This window comes from Apteryx rowi, unplaced genomic scaffold (genome assembly GCF_003343035.1).
Source record: "Apteryx rowi isolate R43461 unplaced genomic scaffold, aptRow1 scaffold_450, whole genome shotgun sequence".
NCBI classification, from domain to species: domain Eukaryota; kingdom Metazoa; phylum Chordata; class Aves; order Apterygiformes; family Apterygidae; genus Apteryx; species Apteryx rowi.
In genome coordinates this window covers 24,260-44,227 of record NW_020450706.1, presented here as the reverse complement: position 1 = coordinate 44,227, position 19,968 = coordinate 24,260, and the positions used below count along the sequence as shown (strand labels likewise).

At 49.5% G+C, this 19,968-nt stretch overlaps 2 protein-coding genes across 4 annotated transcripts in view; one reads left to right on the top strand and one right to left on the bottom strand.

Moving 5' to 3' along the window:
- ILKAP (ILK associated serine/threonine phosphatase) overlaps positions 1 to 15,998 on the top strand; it is a 16,372-nt gene extending 374 nt beyond the window's left edge. Inside the window, exons 2-13 of one of the 3 annotated variants that reach the window (XM_026077363.1) lie at positions 1,271 to 1,336; positions 1,733 to 1,789; positions 2,906 to 3,022; positions 3,943 to 4,069; positions 5,095 to 5,201; positions 5,703 to 5,796; positions 7,726 to 7,813; positions 8,270 to 8,391; positions 10,328 to 10,447; positions 11,759 to 11,840; positions 12,141 to 12,325; positions 15,187 to 15,998. In XM_026077363.1, the coding sequence (XP_025933148.1) occupies positions 1,271 to 1,336; positions 1,733 to 1,789; positions 2,906 to 3,022; positions 3,943 to 4,069; positions 5,095 to 5,201; positions 5,703 to 5,796; positions 7,726 to 7,813; positions 8,270 to 8,391; positions 10,328 to 10,447; positions 11,759 to 11,840; positions 12,141 to 12,281 (1,121 nt within the window). In that variant the 3' untranslated portion in view covers positions 12,282 to 12,325; positions 15,187 to 15,998. Of the gene's footprint in view, positions 1 to 1,270; positions 1,337 to 1,732; positions 1,790 to 2,905; positions 3,023 to 3,942; positions 4,070 to 5,094; positions 5,202 to 5,702; positions 5,797 to 7,725; positions 7,814 to 8,269; positions 8,392 to 8,759; positions 9,053 to 10,327; positions 10,448 to 11,758; positions 11,841 to 12,140; positions 12,561 to 15,186 lie in introns of those variants that run through there. The other 2 variants (XM_026077362.1, XR_003255448.1) reach the window with 2 other exon arrangements.
- A 101-nt stretch (positions 15,999 to 16,099) lies between these two features.
- On the bottom strand, positions 16,100 to 19,944 carry ERFE (erythroferrone). The gene is made up of 6 exons (XM_026077364.1): positions 19,731 to 19,944; positions 18,793 to 19,007; positions 17,521 to 17,629; positions 17,322 to 17,412; positions 16,891 to 16,969; positions 16,100 to 16,433 (listed from the first exon to the last, which is right to left on the bottom strand). The coding sequence occupies exons 1-6, from the start codon at positions 19,774 to 19,776 to the stop codon at positions 16,335 to 16,337; spliced, it is 639 nt and encodes a 212-aa protein (XP_025933149.1). The 5' UTR covers positions 19,777 to 19,944; the 3' UTR covers positions 16,100 to 16,334.
- Positions 19,945 to 19,968: the final 24 nt, after the last annotated feature.

The following is a 19,968-nucleotide window of genomic DNA, read 5'->3' as shown; positions in this document are numbered from 1 at the left end:
GGGGGCCTGCGGCCGCCGTGGGCGCTCCGCGGCGGCGGGAAGGCGAGGGAGGGCGGCCCCTCGCTCCCGGGAGGCGGCGGGGCAGCTCCTCCGGGGCGGCTCCCCGACCCCCGCCCTTGGGCGGCGTGGGCTGGGCCCGGGGCCCCGTGTCGGGCAGCCCCCGGAGGCGGCGGGACCGGGCAGGGCCAGGGGATCAGCAGAACTGTGTTTCTTGCAGGCGGAGAAGCTTAATTGCTGGTGCGAGTCTCAAACTACTCCAGTTTATTGTGTAGCTAAAAAGTAGTCTTAGGTAATGAATCTCTYTTCTTTGAAAGGTTCCGATACGGCGATTTAAACCAAGTAGTTCTGAGGGATGTTACTGATTTGAAAACTTGAGGCAGAAGCGCTTCCTTTTAGTCGCTGCAGAAATAATTGCAGGCTTTAGGGGGATTTCTTGCTTCGTGGCCCAAGCTATGGCAGCATTTCATGTAGTTAGTATTTAACTTGCTGAAAGAAAGCACAGGAGCTGTAAAGAGCAAGAGAAGCCCCTTTTTAAATTAAATAGCTGGTCCCGACTTTGAGCAGCGTATTCTCAGGAATGAGTTCTGACAGGCTGGGAAGTTCATGTGTGTTGATGGCAAAGCTTTAAGTTGGTCTTTCCAGTAACACTTTGTATATAATGGTAAATCTCAGCTCTTAACAGTGTAACACTGAATTGTTGCAGAAGGGAGTGCGTCCGCTTGGCAGTGGTGAGGGCTTCAGACTTTGGAAGACAGACGGGAAGAGCTGAGAAGGGTGGCTGAATGGGCGTCTGTAGGAGAAGGTGGCATAAAAATCACTGGAGAAATTGCAATTACTCTTTTCTCCTCAGGTGTGCTTAGATGTGGAGTGTTACCAGTGCAGTTTAGGCTACACTGAGCCCGTTCCCCCTCACCACCCCTGTGCTGCTGCAGATCATGGATCTGTGGAGATTTGTAACAGTGTTATCTGAATTAGTTTGATGGTTTGGGCCCTTCCTGTCCTATAATGTGTTGGTTGGGCTTCTGATAGTAGTTAACAGAAGTTGAGTGGATTCCTAGCAAAAATCACTGTTTTTGAGATTAAAATTCAAATCATCTCCAGGCAAGTGGTTGTTTTGCTTGTGTGGGAACTACCTAAATTAGAGATGGAAGAAGGGTAGACAAGGCTTTTTTTCTGTTCTCTCACGTGTCTTCCCCTGGGATAGTCTTTCCAGAAACCTATCTCCTGAGTACCTGCAGCAGGTTTTTGACTCTGCCCTGATGTTTTACAGGGAAAGAAGCCCAGAAAGGGCCTCTGCTTTTTGACGATCTCCCACCGGCTGGCAGTGCTGACTCAGGTATGGGTACTCTGTTGCTGGTTTCTGCATTTGGTTTGGCTTCCTGTGTTTTGCATCAGCATCTGTTAGCTGAAACTTGTGTAAACTCTTTTCTCTGTCAAATAGGATAAGGACATTCAGCTTTTCAACACTTGTGTGCAGAACATTTGCTTTCCTCATCTTGTGTTTTTTCAGATAACCAGACTCTTATAGGCATTCCACATAAGTGTTCCCTGAAACAAATGTTAGTGTAAGGACAGACTGCCCCCACTGTCTGGTAACAGAAGTTGAAATTTGGCTGGATTTGCTAGACTGGCATTGTATAGTTTCTGCACCTGGGGAGGGGCATACAGAGAACTGTTCTTTTAACGTACCAGAGGTATTTAGTAGTTCTTGCCTTTTTTTATTGTGCCCCAGGAAAAGGAGGATCTTTACTTTTTGATGATCTCCCACCAGCCAGCAGTGGTGAYGCAGGTAAGGACCTTTATCAGCCTGCCCAAATCTCTGTTGACCTGCCCTTCTCAATAAAATGCACTGATAGAGCTTGTTGTATCGGGAGGGTGGTGAGTTAATTTGGGGCAGGGTTGGCAGTTTTTTTAGCTCTTCTGTGCTGGTAGTGGTCATCTGTATGTGACCTGATTATTTAGATCTGTTCTCAGAAGTACATCCATCAGATGTCTTCCAAGTGACCCCCTAATATCTGTGCCCGAGAGCTACCTGCTGTGGAAGTGAAAGTAAATACATGCTTGCTAAGAGCGCAGATAGTGCTGGCTGAATGTTAGCACTGCCTTGACTTTTATTGCTTTTCTCCCGTGGGTGCAAACGGCCTCCAGTTACTAGCTGTGAATTTCTTCAAAAACCCCGACTGTTGGTCTGGCAAAGCTTTCCACGTTTGAACAAATGTTTGTTAACAGCTGGGAGGAGACCAGATAATTCAGCGTATCATGTGGGAACAAGTCTCCTGATGGAAAAAGCTTGGGTTCTGATGTCATGGGAATTGTATTTTACTTCCTAGCTTTAATTTATAACCTGTCTTCTGAAATCCATAACAAGTACATTATGTACTTCAAAGCAATAAAATATCCTTCCTTTCATCGTGGCCACGATTTTTAGAATCAAATAATAATCATAAAAACTTAGAAATGTTCCAGTGTGAAATGTTAACATCCTTAGCAGTTAACCACAATAAGAGCTGGTAGCTAAGAAACGAACAGCAGGTTGGTGGTGAAAATCAACCACCTGCCAGTCAGGCATGACCCTACTGTTGCTGATGTGTAGTTGCACAATTTTAAGTGATCAAATCAGTGCTTGGGGGGTTAGACAGTAATGTATGGGGCAAGTAAAATGCCTTAGCTTAAATCTCCCTAGCCTGGTGTATTTTGTTTTGCGACTGCAGGACGTTTTTTGTGCATTTGTGGTCAGTTACTATGTTTTGGTTGAAAAGTAATAACTTGATCATTTAATATTGTGCAAGCCTGTGAATCTGTGTGCCTGGGAGAGTGCTGTGATATCAAAGGAATAGCTGCTGAATTCCTGCAACTAAAACAAAACTAGAAGTCTTCAGCTGTCTGCACTTCTGTTCTCTTTCAGCTTCCTGTGCTACTGAGCAGGTCTCAATAGAGAGCCATGGAAAAGGGGAGAAGAGGAAGTCCTTGGAGGAAGAGAAGAATGGCAGGGAAGAGCTTGTGGAAAAGAAAGTTTGTAAAGGTTTTCAGACAGTTTGAAAACAAATGTACTCGATTTGTACTTTTGACGTTGGGCTGAGTAAGTCCAGATCAAAGCTAAGCTTTGGTTCTTCAGTACGCTTGCAGTTTCAGCCTCTCAGGAAACAAACTGCTGTGGTGGTCTGTGAAAGCCCCTTGAGCTCTCTGGCGCTCTCTGCCTCTCTTATCTGAGGGTTCTTACCCATTGTGCTAAAGTTTACTTGTCCTGCTAAAGTGACCTGAAGTCGCAGGAGTTGAGTAGCGAGCATGCTGGCATTCAGAGTGTGAGTTCCTGTGCAGCCCATAGAGGGACTGGTTATGAAACTATGGAAGGATCGATCCGGACCAATTTCTTTTGCCAGATCCACGAATCTCTCTGCTGAGGGGCTGCTAAGAAAGCCAGAGAGACTCGCTTTCACATGTAGCGTGTTTGACATCAGTGCACATGCCCGTTTGTTATGCTCAGCTTTGGGAATAGGATATGTTCAGTGGTGCAAATGAAACTAGATTTTCTAGAAACAGTGGACTTTGCTTTCTTATCCTTAGCCTCCTCTTTAAGGCTGTGCTTTGTTTAATCTGCAGTTTCAGTGCCATGCGTTCCTTTTTTATGGCATGCATCTCCCTTTTGACAAGAGCCCAGTCTGATGCCTTGCAGTATTGCTTGGACACAGCTGCCTGTTGAAATAGGGGCAAACTGCTTTTATAGCTGCTGACCTTGCAGGCACTTAAAAACTCATGTTACAAAGTAGACCGTGTTTGGCAGAAGGTGCCAGGTGTGCTGTTGTAAGGCAAGGGGCACACTTTGCTGCAGTGCTGGGAGTTCTTCTGAAAGCTAAAAAGTGATTGCTGGTTTGTTGCTTCTTAGCCTGAGCTGATGAAGGAGTTTGATTTTTGTGTGCGTGTGTCTGCTTTGTTCCCCATTAGGGTCAGTGGGCCTTCTTGGATTGAAGGGCTATGTGGCCGAGAGGAAAGGTGAACGAGAAGACATGCAGGATGCACATGTCATCTTAAACGATATCACTGAGGAATGCCAGCCTCTGCCCTCCCAAATGTAAGTGGGTCCAGACTTTCAAAGCCAGAGAATAAAGCTGTGGATTGCAGCCATCACAAGGAGGTGAAAGAGCTCCAGTTTGCTGGAGCTAAACTGTCACAGCTAAGCCGTGATACTGATCTTTTTTGCTTTGAGCAGCTGATAGTCTTGACTCAAACCTGCTTTGTGGTGTGTGTGCGCTTCGGGCTTGTTGTTTGGGAAACCTGGATTGAATCCTTAGCCCTACTCTGTGTTCCTGAGCTAATCACAGGACGAGATTATAAATAAGTATCTCCCTTTGAGTTACTGAATTACTGAGCACCACTGACCTCACAAGGATTGTGACAGCCTGATAACTCTGGATATCAAGCCTCTGTTATCTGAACTTAAGCATGGGCACTTAGAGACCCTCAGCTTAATTACAGCTAATCAATCCTTGCCTTTGGGGTTTCACAGCAGGTAAAATACTAATTGTGGCAATGGAGAACGTGGATACTTGGAGAAAGCACAGATGTCAAAACTCTCATTTCATGAGTTTAAATCTCTTAGCAAATAATATATATTTTAAAGGAACACTCTGAAGCACCATCCCGATGCTGTATTTAGCTTCTAAATTAAAGCTCCTGAGAGCTTCGTTTGCTGAGGGACCCGAGCTTCTTGTGTGTAGCCTTGTTACGACAAGTGTCAGACATGCAAAGAACTGTAGGGTCTGTTAGACCGATGTCTGCATAGTACTGGGGAGTTGCAGTGCCCTTGATGTGAAATGTTTAGCCACTCTTATGCCAAGTTGTGGTCTGTGAACTCTCTTCTGTCCTTCGCTTGCGGGTGGGGACGTTAGGAGAAAGTTTTTAGTACTTGTACTTGTAAATCAGGTAAATGCCTAAATGTGGAGGGTAGGGACTTACAACTTTTGTGAACTGCAGCACAATGTCTCTTTCCCTCTGTCTCAGGCAGGACAGGGTGTTAGAGAAACAAACGTTCTTGATCTTATCTTCTGGCTAACGGGCTTTCTTAGCCACTTTCTATTACTATTTGCTCCTTCACAGCACACGCGTCTCATACTTTGCKGTTTTTGATGGCCACGGGGGAGTTCGAGCCTCAAAATTTGCAGCACAGAATCTGCACCAAAACCTGATTAAGAAATTTCCTAAAGGTGAGAGGAGTGAAATAAGGGAGTGTGGGACAATCGTCATCTTTTGTGCCTTGACTTTATGGCTGTCGCTCAGGGAAAGTAATTTGTTTGAACACAGTTCTAAAATTCCTGTTGCTTGTCACAAATAGGCTTGTGTGCATAGAGACCACACTTTGTCCTGTGGAAGAGGGTTGGAAGCCTTTTGGCACAAGGGTGCAAGTAGCCAGGTGTGAAACGCTATGCAAGTGCTGAGATGTGCTCTACCAGTCTCAGGAGTGCCACTTCACGAGGAGAGGAAGAATAAAATAGTCCCCTAGGGAAGAGGGATGCCGTGTCATAAACTCTCTGCACATGTTACCATGCAGATCTTTGGTAGTGTGAGCCCAGGATGTACATCGGCAGCTCTGCGCAGGGTTGGAGAGAGATACTACTATATTTAACGTTGGATGAGGGAAGGATGGGACTGGCATAGGTCAGAGATGTTTTAGCAGGACCATAGTTGCTGTTTTCCTTGTCCGACAGGTGAGATAGTCAGCGTGGAGAAAACAGTGAAGAGATGCCTTTTGGATACCTTTAAACATACAGATGAAGAATTTCTAAAGCAGGCATCCAGCCAGTAAGTGTAAATGCTTCGCACACGTTTGTATTTTGTAGCCTGCATCTCACAGGCCTCATTTTGAGTGGGCAAAGGGAACTCTGAGTGGTATCTAGGCTTTGGTGAGACCCCAGCTGATCACATACAGCATAGCTGTGCCAGCCTGTAACTGCCCGCTGGCTGGGGGTCTGCTAGAGCTAGATCACTGTGTGCTCTAATCTTATTCTGTGCTACGGGGTCTTTAGGACTATCGCTTGCCTAATATGTGTTGCATGGTAAAGGAAGGGACCACAGCCAAGAGTCTTACCAGAGCATCTTTTATTCCTTCTTTTGAAAGATTTAACATATTGCTGAAATGACACTTCCCATACTGCATGAAATGGGGCGTCTGTCTGTGGTGATGACACCAAAGCATGACGGAGGGTGTTTGTAGAGCAGTACTTCACAGGCTGCTGTGCACGGCCTTCTTCAGAGCTGCTTTCATGTTAGCAAGTATGCATACACCAAGCTAGAGCACATCCCTGAAGTGGCGTTTTTAATGCCACCTTTTGAAAGATAGCCTTCCAACTTAAGTTTAATCTTTCTTTCTTCACTACTTTGAAAATAGTTGTGTTGGTGAAAAATATCTCTCATCTTAAATTTGTTTCTGATTCTTTTAAAACAAAGCAGAAAAGTTTTAAAAAAAACACTTTCTGTGGGAGTAATGCTAGCCTATCTCCCAGCTGGGGTTTGAGTGCAAACACCCTTGCTTTTTCTCAGTCTCTGCTGAACTGGCATACTAACTATGGTTTAGGACTAAGGAAGATGCAGATTGGGTTAGAGTACTGTCACTTTGTTACTGGCCTTTCACATTTTTTTTCCCCCCTGTTTGCATAGTGTCACCTCTAACACAGCTGGAGAGACTATTGATACATCTAGTTCTGAGATTCCCTGCAAACTTTCGGCTTTAAGTAAATTAAAAACTGGCTTAGTCTCTTAAACCTTATCAGTTAAACAAGCTTGACTAGGCAAAAGGAAGAGGGTTCCTTGAGTCTATTAAAGCAGTGTCATTCCCAAACCAGTCTCCATTTGTTCAGAAACATGACTTATGGCAAAGCTGCTATTACAGGATTGCTAGTGATAGCTGTTTTGATGGCATCAAATGAAGTGAATGGTATTCGTTCAGCTGCGCCTTCAAAATAGGAAAAAAAGGACAAAAAATTTCTAGACTTCAGTCTCTCAAAGCTAGTTTCAGTAAAGAATGGTATCGTAGCTGGGCTTCATTATGGGAAGGACCGGTTTGGCAGCTGTAATCTAAGAAACACTTCTCATTTTACCCAGAGCTCTACAGGTACAAGCTTAACTACAGCAAGTGAAATATCAGGAGAGTGGCTAAACTAGCGGTATTGCTAGTAAGGTGGGGTGGTGAGGGCTGAAGCATGTAGGCAGATGTACTGGGGGGAAAAGGAAGAGAAATGAAGAATAAAACTGCTCAAGTCCTGACTGTTCCTTCCTTTTGCTGCCAAGAAGGAGCCTCCTGAGGAAGGATTTGGGTTGCTTGTTTACTCAGAATGCTGCAGCTTCCAGACAGTCATTGGGGTTGAACCTGTTCTATCTACAAATGAGCCTTCCCCGGAGCTAAGTGTGGAGGGAGGAAGGGTGGAGTGGGGAAAGTGGCTGGCTGTAGTTGAAGCAGTTGGGCCGTAGCCTTCTGAGAAGCAGAACAGAGCATCAGCGCATTTAGAAGCTGGTGCTTTATGTGGCTCCTCCATGTTTATCCAGCTTGATGTTTATGGTTGACAGTTTCCCTAGCTGCTCGCTCACGGCTTTAGCTTGCAGGCAGCGGCTGGGAGCTTGTGCTAGCTGACTGCTGAATGTCAGTGTGTGCCCCCTCTGAGTCTTCACGAGCGCTCTGTGACTGATTTCTTAAACTGTTTTCCCCCTTAGTAATCTTATTTTTGCTGCCTTCAGGAAGCCGGCGTGGAAGGAYGGCTCCACAGCTACTTGTGTCCTAGCTGTTGACAATACTCTCTACATAGCCAACCTTGGGGACAGCCGGGTAAGTGGAACAGAGAAGTTCACAGCTGGCATCTCAATTCTTCCGAGAGCCTTGTTAACTCTGAAGGGCAAGGTGGTGTTCTCATGGGAYGTTCCCAGTTGCTATTAGCTCCCCTGATGGTTCCTACAGAGCAGCTTCTTTGGAGGGGGAAAATCCTCTGCGTCGTCTCCTCTAGTGCAAAACAACCTCATGTTAGCTCTCTCTGGGTGGTGCTAAATATCTCACAGTATCCACTGCTGTTGCTTTCTGTCATGTTTACAGGCAATTAATTTGGGGAAGCCATTGCAATTCCTGCCTACTCCATACCAGCGAGATGAAAGTTACCATTACATGTTTAAGCTAATCTTCATTTTATATGTGCAGGGAGCCTGAACTGGGAACTTACAGCTCTCCTGAGCAAATTTTTTTGCTGCATTTTTGTTGTTGTTTACTCACAAAGGTCTTTTGTCAGCACAGGCGATTCTGTGTCGTTACAATGAAGAGAGTCAAAAATACGCAGCCTTAAGCCTCAGTAAGGAGCACAACCCCACGCAGTATGAGGAGCGTATGAGGATACAGAAAGCTGGAGGAAATGTCAGGTGAGTGCTTAAAGGTGGTGAGTGAGCAAATCTAAACCCTGGCCCAGCTTTGGCTGCCTGAGCACCGAGTTTCTGGAGTGTTAGCTGAGCCTGCACACTTGCTAGTGTGAGCCCCAAAAGAATCTCTTGCTGCCTGCTGGAGGCACAGGGATCCCTGAGATGTCTCTAAGGATTCAGTGACTGAGTGGGTCAGTGGGAGGCTCATTTCCCAGGAATTTACAATGGCAACAGGGTGCTGTACTGCAAAGGCAGGAAGCTGAACTAGTGCTCTACCCACACGAAAGCCTGACATTGTAATATGAGCATGGGCATGCTTAAACTTGAGCTAAACAATTTGTCTTGGTGGTTTTTTTTTTTATTTTATTTAGAAAATATCATTTGCTGTGCACTGTGACATTGAACACAATTCACTTCCTACCTCCTGCAGCATCAGTTTTCCCCCCTTGTCCTGAAAGAGCGGGAGCATTTCAGAGAACATGAGAGGCCCTGCGTGTCTGTCCTCATGGCAGTGCTTTCCCTGTTCCGTCGCCTTCCTCAGCAGGGAGCAGTCTGCGGTTGGTGTAGTTCCTCTGGGGGTTAGCTGCTGTGCTGAGGCTGTCGGAAGTGGAAGGGAGCTTTCTGGAGCTGGAGTGGGGTCATCCTCCTGTTGCTGTGCATGTAGGTGTGTRTGGCTGTTTGGGCAGCAGGTGTTAAATACAGCAGCTGTATCTGATTTCTCTGGCTAGGTTTTCTCCCTTCTTTGAAGGCTGTTTCTTGACTCAACACATACTCTGGTTAGTGACATCTTCTTAAGAGAGGGCTCAGTGCAGGTGAAGTGTCTTCTGTTTTATAGCCTGTTCTCTGCTGCAGAGGTAGAATGCCCCCTGGGGTGGGAAGGGGTGGCCTGAGTCCTGTCACRCTGCCATGCCTGGAGAGCTGTTCCTTTATCTCCAGAGAGCACATGCCACTTCTAATGTTTAGCACTGATCTATCTTTGCGCACAAGGAAGAGATGGGCTAGTCTGTTAGCTCTTTTCAGAACTGAGGGAACATCTCCCCAGCTGCCTGGGAGCCTCTCCCACTGGTAGTAGTTCAATATTTTGGACCCAAGAGATAAGGAGTGAAGAAAGGCAGTGTGTGAGCATCAGATCTGCTCTCTGGGACGTGCCTTGCTCCTTGCTTTTATGCTCAAACAGGGCTGGTTGGACTAGGAGATGGGCAAGACTCTGTCCTTCCAGACTGCGCACAGTAGCCTTGTGAGGGGAGAAGATGCTTGATCATTGGGAAGGTGGAGTGCAGGAAGCTGCCTGTGTGGGGGCAGCACTGGCTTAATTAAAGAAGTTTAACAAACGAAATCGCTCCCTAGGACGATTTGGAACTTGGGTTTCACAGTAGTGGTTGTTGTGATCAGCATTTAGTAAAGATCGAGTGATCAGGAGAAACTGCCATGGTTTTCACTCCTCAATGGTTGACTCTTGAACCAATCTACAGGTGTTGGTGTTCTGATAGGCGAGCACAGGGGAAGCTACTAGCTCAGTCCTGGTGTTACCTTTTGTCATTTAACGCTTCTGTTGGAATGCACTTTACTAAATATCTTCCTAAAGGATAATCTGCAGATTCAAGCCTCTGCCTCCAGGAGCTCAGCTCAGCATGTGAATCTGACTTCCCTGGCTTGCTAGGCTGGGCAGGACTTGAGTTAGGGCAGGGAGAAAGAAAACGGCCTTGAATTCTCTTGACTTCRTTTCTTCCTCCCCTCCTCCATTGGTTTGCGTGAAGCGTTGGGAAACGTGCAGAACGTGGCAGGGACTTGGAAGGGAAGGTTTGAACTTGCCTGGGAGGTGGGGCAGGACTGGCACAAGGCAGCTAAGCCCACTGTGGAGAAGAGCGCCCTATCAGGCAGTGCAGCGAGCAGCTGTGCAYGCGCACGGGGGCTCTCGATGTTTTCTTTGCTTACGCAGGGATGGAAGAGTCCTCGGAGTGCTGGAGGTTTCCCGCTCCATTGGAGACGGCCAGTACAAACGCTGTGGTGTCATCTCCGTGCCAGATATCAAACGCTGCCAACTCGCACACAATGACAGGTAAAGTGTGCSCAAACAACGGGGGGTTGCTGTGTCCTAGCTCTTGCTCAGAGTAGCTCGAGCTGCACAACCCCGCATGCCCTGCTGTTAGGGCTGAGGCATTTCAGATTAATCGCACAAAACTAAAGGATGCTCTTGATTCAGTCTCTCTGCTCCCATTCCTTATCTATATAGTGGGGATAGTGCTGCTGCCTCACTCCGCCAAGCTAMTGTGAAGGCTCGTGTTGAATAAACGGGCCTCGCAGTAGCGATAACGCACACAAGCCTTAGACTTCCTGCTTGCTCTGAATAAGTTCATGTGCCGGTGTTCAAACAGTTGTTAAGGCTTGAATCCTTGGTTCCCTGTCCTGTCCATGTGCCGTTTCCAGCAACCTTGATGCACACATACACCACTGCATTGAGCTCTGATTTTTGAAGATTTGAGATACTTTTCTAATAAATGATTGGCCATGGTAAATTGCTGTGAGCTGTCAGGTCAATAGGGCCCTGGAGGTTCTCTGCTGAAGTGAGAATGTAACCCACTACTGCTGCTTTTTGCAGTATTAGCATTTCCATGTAAAGAGATCCACTAAAATATTTGTAAAGATACTCTGCATGTCAGGCTCTGAAAGGATCCTCGGGGACACCTGCTGCTCTGACAGGCTGGCCACCTCTGCAGGAGGTTCTGTAGTTTTCCTTGTCCCCTGAAGCTGGTTGGGGCTTACGGTTAATACAATTCCCATGCAGGTGAGTGTGCGTGGCAGAGTCTTCCTATGACAGTTACACCTCTTTTGGGGCTAAGCTGCTCACTTGCTCTTGTGAACGTTTTTAATTAAATTATGTTAGCGCTCAGCCCAGGAGCACAAGATTTTAAAAGCTTTAAAGGGATGCACTTAAGGTATTAAGCCTGCTGTATGCCTCTCTTTCCTTGCGTTAGCTGCTTTGCAGGCAAAATATGCCATTGAAAAGGACTCAGAGGGAAGAAGCAGTTTCTAAAGGAATAATGGAGCTTTCCAGCAGGGCACAGGGACATTGTATATGGTCTTGGATGACTGTGCAGTGTCAATAGGTCTCCATCCCCTCAGGATGTCTTGATCTAGGTCTGACATTGCTTTTCTAACTTCATGCGTTTTGAACTGCCTCAGCTCTATGAATAGTAAGTTCTGGAATATCAGGGGACTTCCTAGTGCTCCTGAGGGATTTTCAGATGAGCTTTAGGGCATCTTCCCTTTGGATTGGAGCATGSCTGCTCATAAAATAGGATGGAGGGATTTTGCTGTAGCTGGGGAGTCAAAGATTCAGCCTTACAACCTGGCTCCGTTTCATTTCCAGGTTCATCCTGATAGCATGTGATGGCCTCTTCAAGGTCTTTACACCAGAAGAAGCTGTGAACTTCATTGTGTCCTGCCTGGAGGTGAGGAGAAGGCAACTTGGGGGTGTTGGCTTACTTGTGTACCCTTTCATCAGTGCAGGAGGCATGAGAGAGGATGTGACTTGCTTCCTCCAGGCTAAAAACAAGCTGAGCAATGAGCGTGTGGCACAGAAATGCACTTCTGCCGGGTCTGATGAGAGCTATGTGAAGCACTGCAGGGCTGTTCCATATATCTGGGGTTGTCCTTAATKGTTCTGCTTCTCCATGCTTGGGAATTCTCAAGTGCTTGTGCCTACATACCTTGCTGGGAGCAATCAGTGTCGTCTTTCCTYGTTCCAACAGGATAAGAACATCCAGACGAGAGAAGGGAAACTAGAAGCAGATGCTAGATACGAAGCTGCGTGTAACAGACTGGCCAACAAGGCGGTGCAGCGAGGGTCGGCGGACAACGTTACAGTCATGGTGGTGCGGATAGAGCACTGAGCGATGAGGTGCAGCTGCGGGATCCCAAGCTGTTGCTGGCGGATGTAAGGAAGGGAGAAGTCAGTGTGCGTGCGTGTGTGGCTGGGGGAGGGAAGGTCCTCTCGGGTGCTCTTCAGTGTAAATAAAGGTCTTTTCTAATAGTTTTAGTTCATTTGGCCAGCAGTGTTTTATAAATGGCAAAGGCTGCCGCAGTGGRTCAGCCTGCGGGGGAATCTCTTGTCCTGTCCATCCCCGCTGTGAATGTCGTGACAAACCAAATAAATCCTTTTGGTAAAGGTGCTGGCAAGAGCAGGCATCTTTGCGTTTGAACTACCGCCCGTTCAAAAGGGTGGCAGTTTTGTTGTTCGTTTCCTTACGCTTTGTACGAGGCCCTGGGAGTGTTTTGAGCCTTCAGGACTTGGTGGGAGCTCCAAGTCTGGCTGTACAGCGTGGATTGCGCAGTACCCTAGGCCGTCTGTCTGGAACCCAGTGTTGGCTGTGTTCTTAGTGCTGGGAAATAAATTGTGTAGTTCTGGAACTGTTTTTTGAGGTTGCATGTAGCCAAGTGATAAAAACACAGCTTGCAGAGYAGCAGTGTGCCTTCTGCCTGGGATAAAAACAGTGTTTTCCACAAGCAGTTATTGACAGAGCAAAAGTGCCTGGAGCTTGTTCCTGATACTTTGTACATTTGTAACTGGGAAAGCCTTTTCAAAAGGATTCACCAAATGGACCTGCCATGAAGTTAAGATAAGGGCAGGCTCAGCGCTTGTCTCTAGTTCTGGTCTTTGTGCCATCCAAGGAACAGGCATCTTGATTTAGGTACTAGTTGCTATTAAATATTTCTCTTATCCCTTACTCATTCCTCTACCAGCTGTTGGTGCAGAGAGCAAGTGATGCTGTTTTCCAGAGAACCACTCAGAAAGAGAAGTAACTATATCTCACATTCCTTAACACCTCGTGGTGGTTTCAGATTCAAATGACAGCATGGAGGCTAAATGGATTTGGATACCAAAGCACTTTAATCAGATATATGCCATTTTACAAATTACACGACTTCCCTGACCTGTGGACGAGATGGTGCAGTGCAGGAGATAAGCTGGGTGGGTTAGCGTAGTGGTTTCTTAGACAACCTCCTTGCTCTGCAGGACAGACGGCACAGTCTCGGAGAGAGGTTGGTCGGGTTGGCATGGTGGTTCCTGCCGTGTGTGCGTAATCCTGGCGTGGGATCGTGAGGTTTCCCTGGGCACTTTTCTGCTCCCTGCAATCCCTGGAGGCTGGAGAGATGGTCCTGGATCCTGGTTGCAGGGTCATGGGGCCTCTTCTCTTCTCTGAGGTTCAGAACCTCTTGGTTACACCAGTACTCGAGTGTCCTTAGTTATAGGATTAGGTAGAGAATACCTCATTGATTAGTCTGTTCAAATTGTGCTGTTGTTCCCTGGTTTGTCATCACCGTTGCTGGCACTCACAGCCTGCTTGTTCGAACACCTCTGGACGCTTCTGTGCTTTTTGATGATTAACAGATTGTTTGCATAGTTGGGCTGCCTGTTCCCTTGAGCACACCAAAACCATTCTGTGTCTGGGACAGGTGGTTGATTATATTTCATCCTCTATAGCAAAAAGTCTATTAAAGTTCACAGGCGTATGCCAGCAGTTRCGCTAAGCAGGCCTAACTCAGGCGAACTGCTGCGCACCTCTGCAGAACACTGCGGAAGCAAGCGGGCCTCCGGCGTGTATGTCGGGCAGTGTTCACCTCTGCCAGCTTGTTCAGCTACGGGCTGTTTTTCTGCACACCCTGACGGAGCATTGYACTGCAGGAAGAGCTGAGGGGGAATCATGCATGTTAGCAACATGCTCTGTCATTTCAGTTCTTGAAAGCCAAATTTGGAGACGGCYGCAACTGAGACAAGTAACAGTTTATGCAGCCCATGGCAAAAGAAACCCTGATAACATATCTCAGAAGGACAACTCGCCCTCCCTTCTCATCTCCCTGCTTTTCACAGCTCTTGCACCGGGGAGAGCTTTGTGGTGGGCTGCTAGAGCCGAGCCATGCATCAGTCTCTTTGGTGTTCCCTCCAGGAGGAGGCATCTCTTCCTTTCAGTGCAAGAGCTGGTGAAAGAACTGTCAGTTCGTCCTTCTCTTACCCCCTCCCTCCCTCCCTCTTCTACAAATATTCTTTCCTTCCTTTTAGAAAGAGTATTGAAAGCACATCTCCAGCTAGGAACATAACACATAGTGTTACATATCATTAATAAATGTATGGTGTAATGCATTTTATGGAAATATTCAGCAGGGTGGGGGGCAGAATGAAGCACTGTGGAACAGGTTTTACCAAGCTTAGGAGAAAAGTAGTGAGCCAGTTCGAAAGGCAGGTTCAACCCTAGCCTTAATGGAAGTCAAGGAACTATYTGCTTGCGTTTCCTGGTAGGGGTGGGATTAGCAAAAAGCTTCCTGAAAATAAACTCAGCCRTGTTATTCAGCAGCATCCTGCTACWGTGGGGAGCTCTGGGCCACCCCGGGACGGCCCGCGCAGAAGTGCTCTGCCTRCGCTTCCTCTCCTTTGGGCTGACAGCTCCTAGCCTCAGTAGCTCTTTCAGTTTTGTATTCTTAGCAGTGCATTGGGCTCTTTATATGCTCRCTGGCAGAGGACAGCTTATCAGCTTGGCAAGCCCTGTTCTCCAAAAGCGAATCCTTTTGTAGTCTTGGGTATGTTTGGTAGGAAAAGAAGTTGGCTAATCTGAACAAGRCTAACTTGGCTGATGGTCGTGTGTGGTAACTGGAAAATGCTTTCTGGGTTGAGCCCCTCAGCTCAGTGGGAGCTGCAAAGGCCTTGTCTCTGCCAGGATGCTGCTGCCCACTAGCTCGGTTGGTGTAAAAACACTTTTTTTTCTCTTTTTTTTTCTTTTTTTTTTTTCCTGTGAGATACAGCCTTTTAGAGACAAGTTCTCCTTTGCCACCGGGAAGAACTCCGAGTTAAGACTGCAGAAACAGAGCTTTCCCCAGCATCTAATCCCTTCCACCCACCACCAAGAACTGCAGCAACAGCTACTTCAGCTACTTCTCTTAGGGGAGCTGCAGCCTGTCCCTGCGGAGGAGGCCAGGCAGGGCAAGGAAAGCCCTCGTGGCTGAGGGAGCGGGAGAGGAGGCTGCTCTGCCCCTTGCCTACGTGCTTGGGGCCTCCGTGAAAGGTGGGGCTGGGTGTAGTTGCCGGCTATCTCGCTGCGCTGCTGGCCCAGCTTCCCCAGCGCGCTACGTGCGCTCAGAAATAAAACGTGCGGCTTCGTTGCCCCACGCCCAGCCTGCTCGGGTACCTATCCTGCAGCCCGCCCTCCGGCACGTAGCCCTGCTCCCATCCCTTGGTTTAGACTGCTATCGGGGCCAAAGCAAAGAGCGTATCTGCGCTGCCCACGGCCTGGGCCCTGTGCCATAGGCAGGGAACACCTGGCCCGGGACACAAGGTCTCAGAAGTGGGGAAGTCATGGGACAGTAATTTGCTTTAATTGAACGTGCTGAATTATCAGGACCCTGCTCTGTTTTGAAGATTAACTTCAGAGGACACTGGCTTCTGCCAGGAAATATTAACTGCTAATAAATTACAGGGGAAGTTAGTGATACAAATAATCTGTTTTCAGCTACTGAGAAGCTGGGCAGGGAAATCTGCTAAGAGATAAAATGGGGACTTGGGGCTTTCCTCTACTTCCTTTGTCATAAACACAGTTGCCTGGAGTGGGGGGAGCAGATCCCTGCAGGAAAACTAGCCCACTGTAGGAGTCATCAGCATTGCTTTTCAAGATAACCTTCCAGCCCTAGCCTTTAGATTAAAGTGAACTCCTTTAGTTCATTGTGAGTTTGGGGGGTTTATTTATTTATTTTTCCTTTCCTCACCGACTTTCTTCTGGCTTCAGAGGGCTGGGTCCTGTGGTAGGATCTGGCCAGCCTCCCGCTCCTGCCGTAGTGGAAGGTTTTTCCTGGGCCTGGTGGTGAGAAGGGGAGATGGAGCTGCTGTTGGCAGATGGAAGGGTCTGGTTGGTCCTGGTGGGAGAGGCTTGGATCCATGTGCAGTGCCCTGAGCCTTTTCACACCCCCAGCAGAACAGCACTGAAATCTGAGCCGCTTTGAACGGTGAGGGGAGAGCGTGCAATGTTGTCTACGAAAACGGAGGCGTACTGCCCAGCCTGAAAGGGAAGGAGAAGGTTTAATAAGACGGGGACGGGTCCTTCCTCCTGGCACTGTGCACGGTCTGGCTGGGCAAAGGAGAGATCTCCCTCCTGAAAGCAGCTCATGCCCCTTGCTGCTGGGAAAAGGAAGCAGAGGCCAGCAGGGCATCCTAGCCACAGTACGTGGCATAGCGTTGGGGATCACGGATGTCCTGGCAGACCCCTGTGCTGCCTCTGTCTGACCCCTGCCCAAGGGTCTTGGAGCAGCTCAAGTTGAGAGCCTCCTCTGAGCTCAGACCTGAGCACCGGCGCTCTGGGGCTGCACGGCCCCAGAGCAGGGAGATGCAGAGGGCACCTGGCTGCCCGCTTCCCACCCCTCTGCTGCCATGCGGCAGGGCCCAGGCGACAGTGGCACTTTGCTGCYGCCCTGCGGAGTCCCAGGAGGCACTTGGCCCGCTCACCCAGCACCACTTACCTGCAGGTACAGGACTCCGTTGACAGAGACGGTGAAGAGGTCGCCGCTGCTCTCCAGCCGGGACACTGTCTCCAGAGAGCTGYGGAAAAGTGAGAGCACTGCTGGGAAGAGTACTGGGGATCCCCTTCCGCCTGGGGATGGTGGCCTCGGTCCCCTCCCTGGCTGCGGGGTGATCTCTCTTTCAGGCGTGTAAGCAGGTACTGGGAGYTGTTGTTGCCTTTCTGGCAACCTTGCACCAGGTTGTGCTGGCAGGCAAGGTGTGTGTCTGAAAACAGGCAGAGTGTGCTCTCCCCAAGCCAGGTACAGCACCACCAGAGCTGCTCAGGTTTGCCTTGCAGACCCTCTCCTGGTCTGCCTGGTGGGCTGGAGAGACCGTGGGCTCGCTCTCCCCCRATCTGCCCTGGGCGCCGGAGGGGCTGTGGCCCCCTTACCTGTCGTGCTGGCAGAGGGACTGCACGCAGATCAGCACCCGCAGGCGATTTCGAGCGCACTGCTGCCCCTTTCTCTGGTGGTCTTTGTGCACTGCAACAGAGAGGCGCATGAGCGGAGTTCGAACCTCCYCGGCCGCAAGTTCGTCCCCTCCCGCAGGGGAGCAAGGGGAAGGCGGTGCAGGGGGGGCCGGGAGCTCACCGATATGCAGGGTGGCTGTGAAGGTGTAGTAGCCTGTGACGGGTGCTGTGTACTGGCCGCTAGTCAGGTTCAACCCCAGGCCRCGGTGGAACATCCCTTCCCGCTCAGGCTGGCGACAGAGAAAGGCTCACGTGTTAGGGAACGACGATTTAGATGCCACAAGAAGTGGCTGAAGCCACGGGCGCTGTTAACCGCAACGGGAGAGGCTGCYGGCATCGCCTTAGTGCCCTCTGCTGCGGGCTGCCAGAGGATCCCCTGGCACGGCGGAGGCTRAACCAGCACGAGCTTCCTTGGGCTGGTTCCCCAGTGCTGCGAGAGGGAAACGTGCAGGGAAGGGGTGCTGCTGTGCCCGCACCTGGACCACGCAGGCTCTGCAGAGCAGGGCTTTTTCTAGGCTAAGCTTTTAACAGGCTAAAACCACCTCCTTTAGCATAGGGTAAAACCATCCCTGAGGGAACAGCCTGGCACAACCCCCAAATAATYCTGCTCGTTCTCCAGCTGTTCAATCTACCTGACCACTATTGTGTTTTTCTTCCTCTGTTTATGCTTCACCTTGATTGACCTTCAAATGCCCATCCCTGGTGGAAGCAGGCCCTGCTCTCCTGAGAGGCCTTGGGCACTTTTCCTCACCTCTCTGCTTTGGCTCCTTGCTTGTGAAAGGACAAGTAACGGCAATTTTTTTGGGCTAGGTGTTTTTGCTTGTAATCCCCTCAGCATAGAACTTCTCCTTTCGTGACCCCAGGAGCAGAAAGAACAGAAAAGGCAAAACAAAATAGTAATAAAAATAAAAAATCCCAGTTCTCCAATGGCATCCTGACACACCTTAGCTGTGCCCTCCTGACCTGGATGTTGCTATTTAACCGTGGCTCTGTGCTCCTGTTGTCATGCTGAGCTGCCTTGGCTCTACATGGTACCTGCTCATTTTTTTCCTTTTTATGGGGACCTTCCTTTGGGCTGCAGTGGCTGGTTACCACCTTGTCCAGGAGGATGCCCTGCCTGCAGGCATATCACAGCACCCTTCAAGAGCCCGTGGCAGAGCTGGAGCCCACCTGACAAGCAAGCCCTTCAGCCACAGCTCCCTAAAACTTGCTGTGACCTCGAGCTAGACTGAAAAGCTGAGGCCTTGCACCCCGAGGGCTTGGAGCAAGAATGCACTTTACAGTCACTTACAGGGACTACTTTTCCTCCCTCTTAAGATCAGGCAGTGGTAGGACAAGAAAAACACCGGTGTGAGGGYTGAGCTCAGCCTCCTGCGTTTCCTCTGTCACTTACTATGTAGTAGATCTGCAGCTCCTGCAGCGAYCTCTGCTCCACAGAGATGTTTCTACGCGTCCGGCAGTGGAAGGCTGCTTCCACGCGATGATGAGGCCCGTTCCTTGCCAACGGGCTGGGGACAAAGGCCAGGACGCTGTCTTCACCGCTTGCCTTGTCTTCTTCACACCCTTCGCAGGCCTTCATGCTCATCTGCTGCCCCTCCTTCGCTGTGCCTGAACCAAAACCCAACCGTAGACTTGGGTTTAGGAATCCTTAGTCCACCTAGGGTTTGCCTGGAGCCACTTCACTGTCACTGCAGCAGCAGTGATGGCAGCATCCCCCAGGGCCGAACCATGGGGACTGCTGTGGGCCAGGCTCAGCTGGGTGCTCTGCCAGGCCTGTGCCCGATACAGCAGAAGGGCTTTTCACAGCTGTTTTGAAGAGCAGAAGGTGACAACTCTCACAGCGCTGCCCAGGATGAATGCCAGGGCTTGATTTCCAAATTTTTCGGCTATCCCCTGCCACGCTCACACAAACAACCCCCCTCTGATGACCTGCCCCAAGCATGTGCCTACACGTGCAAAGTCTGTCCTGATGCAYGTTTAGGCAGTTGTATTTATTTCTGTTCAAACACACAGTTCCTTCMGGTCTCTGCTGAAAGTTTCCTCAATTTCCTAGCCGGGTATCCCAGTGAAAGATAACTCCATGCTCGGCCACCCCACTCCTGCGGTGTCTGGTCCTCGCTGGCACAGACTGGCCTGCTGCCCCGTTCTTCCTCTCGCTCACATAACCCACCATATGCCCTGCTCCAGGCCCCCCGTGGCTTTTCCTTCCTGCACACGTGGGCCAGATTACCTCCCCCTCGGGCTCCTTCAGGGCCCCCCTCGCCGCAGCCCGCGAGCAGCCTCCCCAGCCCAGGCGGGTGCCCGGATGGGGCYGCCGGGCTTTATCGGTACCTTTGAGCAGGCGCTGGAGTTCCCTCAGCAGTTCTTCYGCTGTCATTTGTGCCCCAGGGGGGCCTTGGGGACCGCGAGCGCCTAGGCCAACCTGGAAAMCACAAGAGAAGATGCGGTTTCGGGTGATATTGCCTGCAAGCGGAGCAAACCAGCCAGGGGGTGGCAAGCGGGGCCATGGGGCGCCCCGGGGCCGGGCGTACCTGGMCTCTCTTGCCCTTGCCCCTGTCCCGCGCCTTGC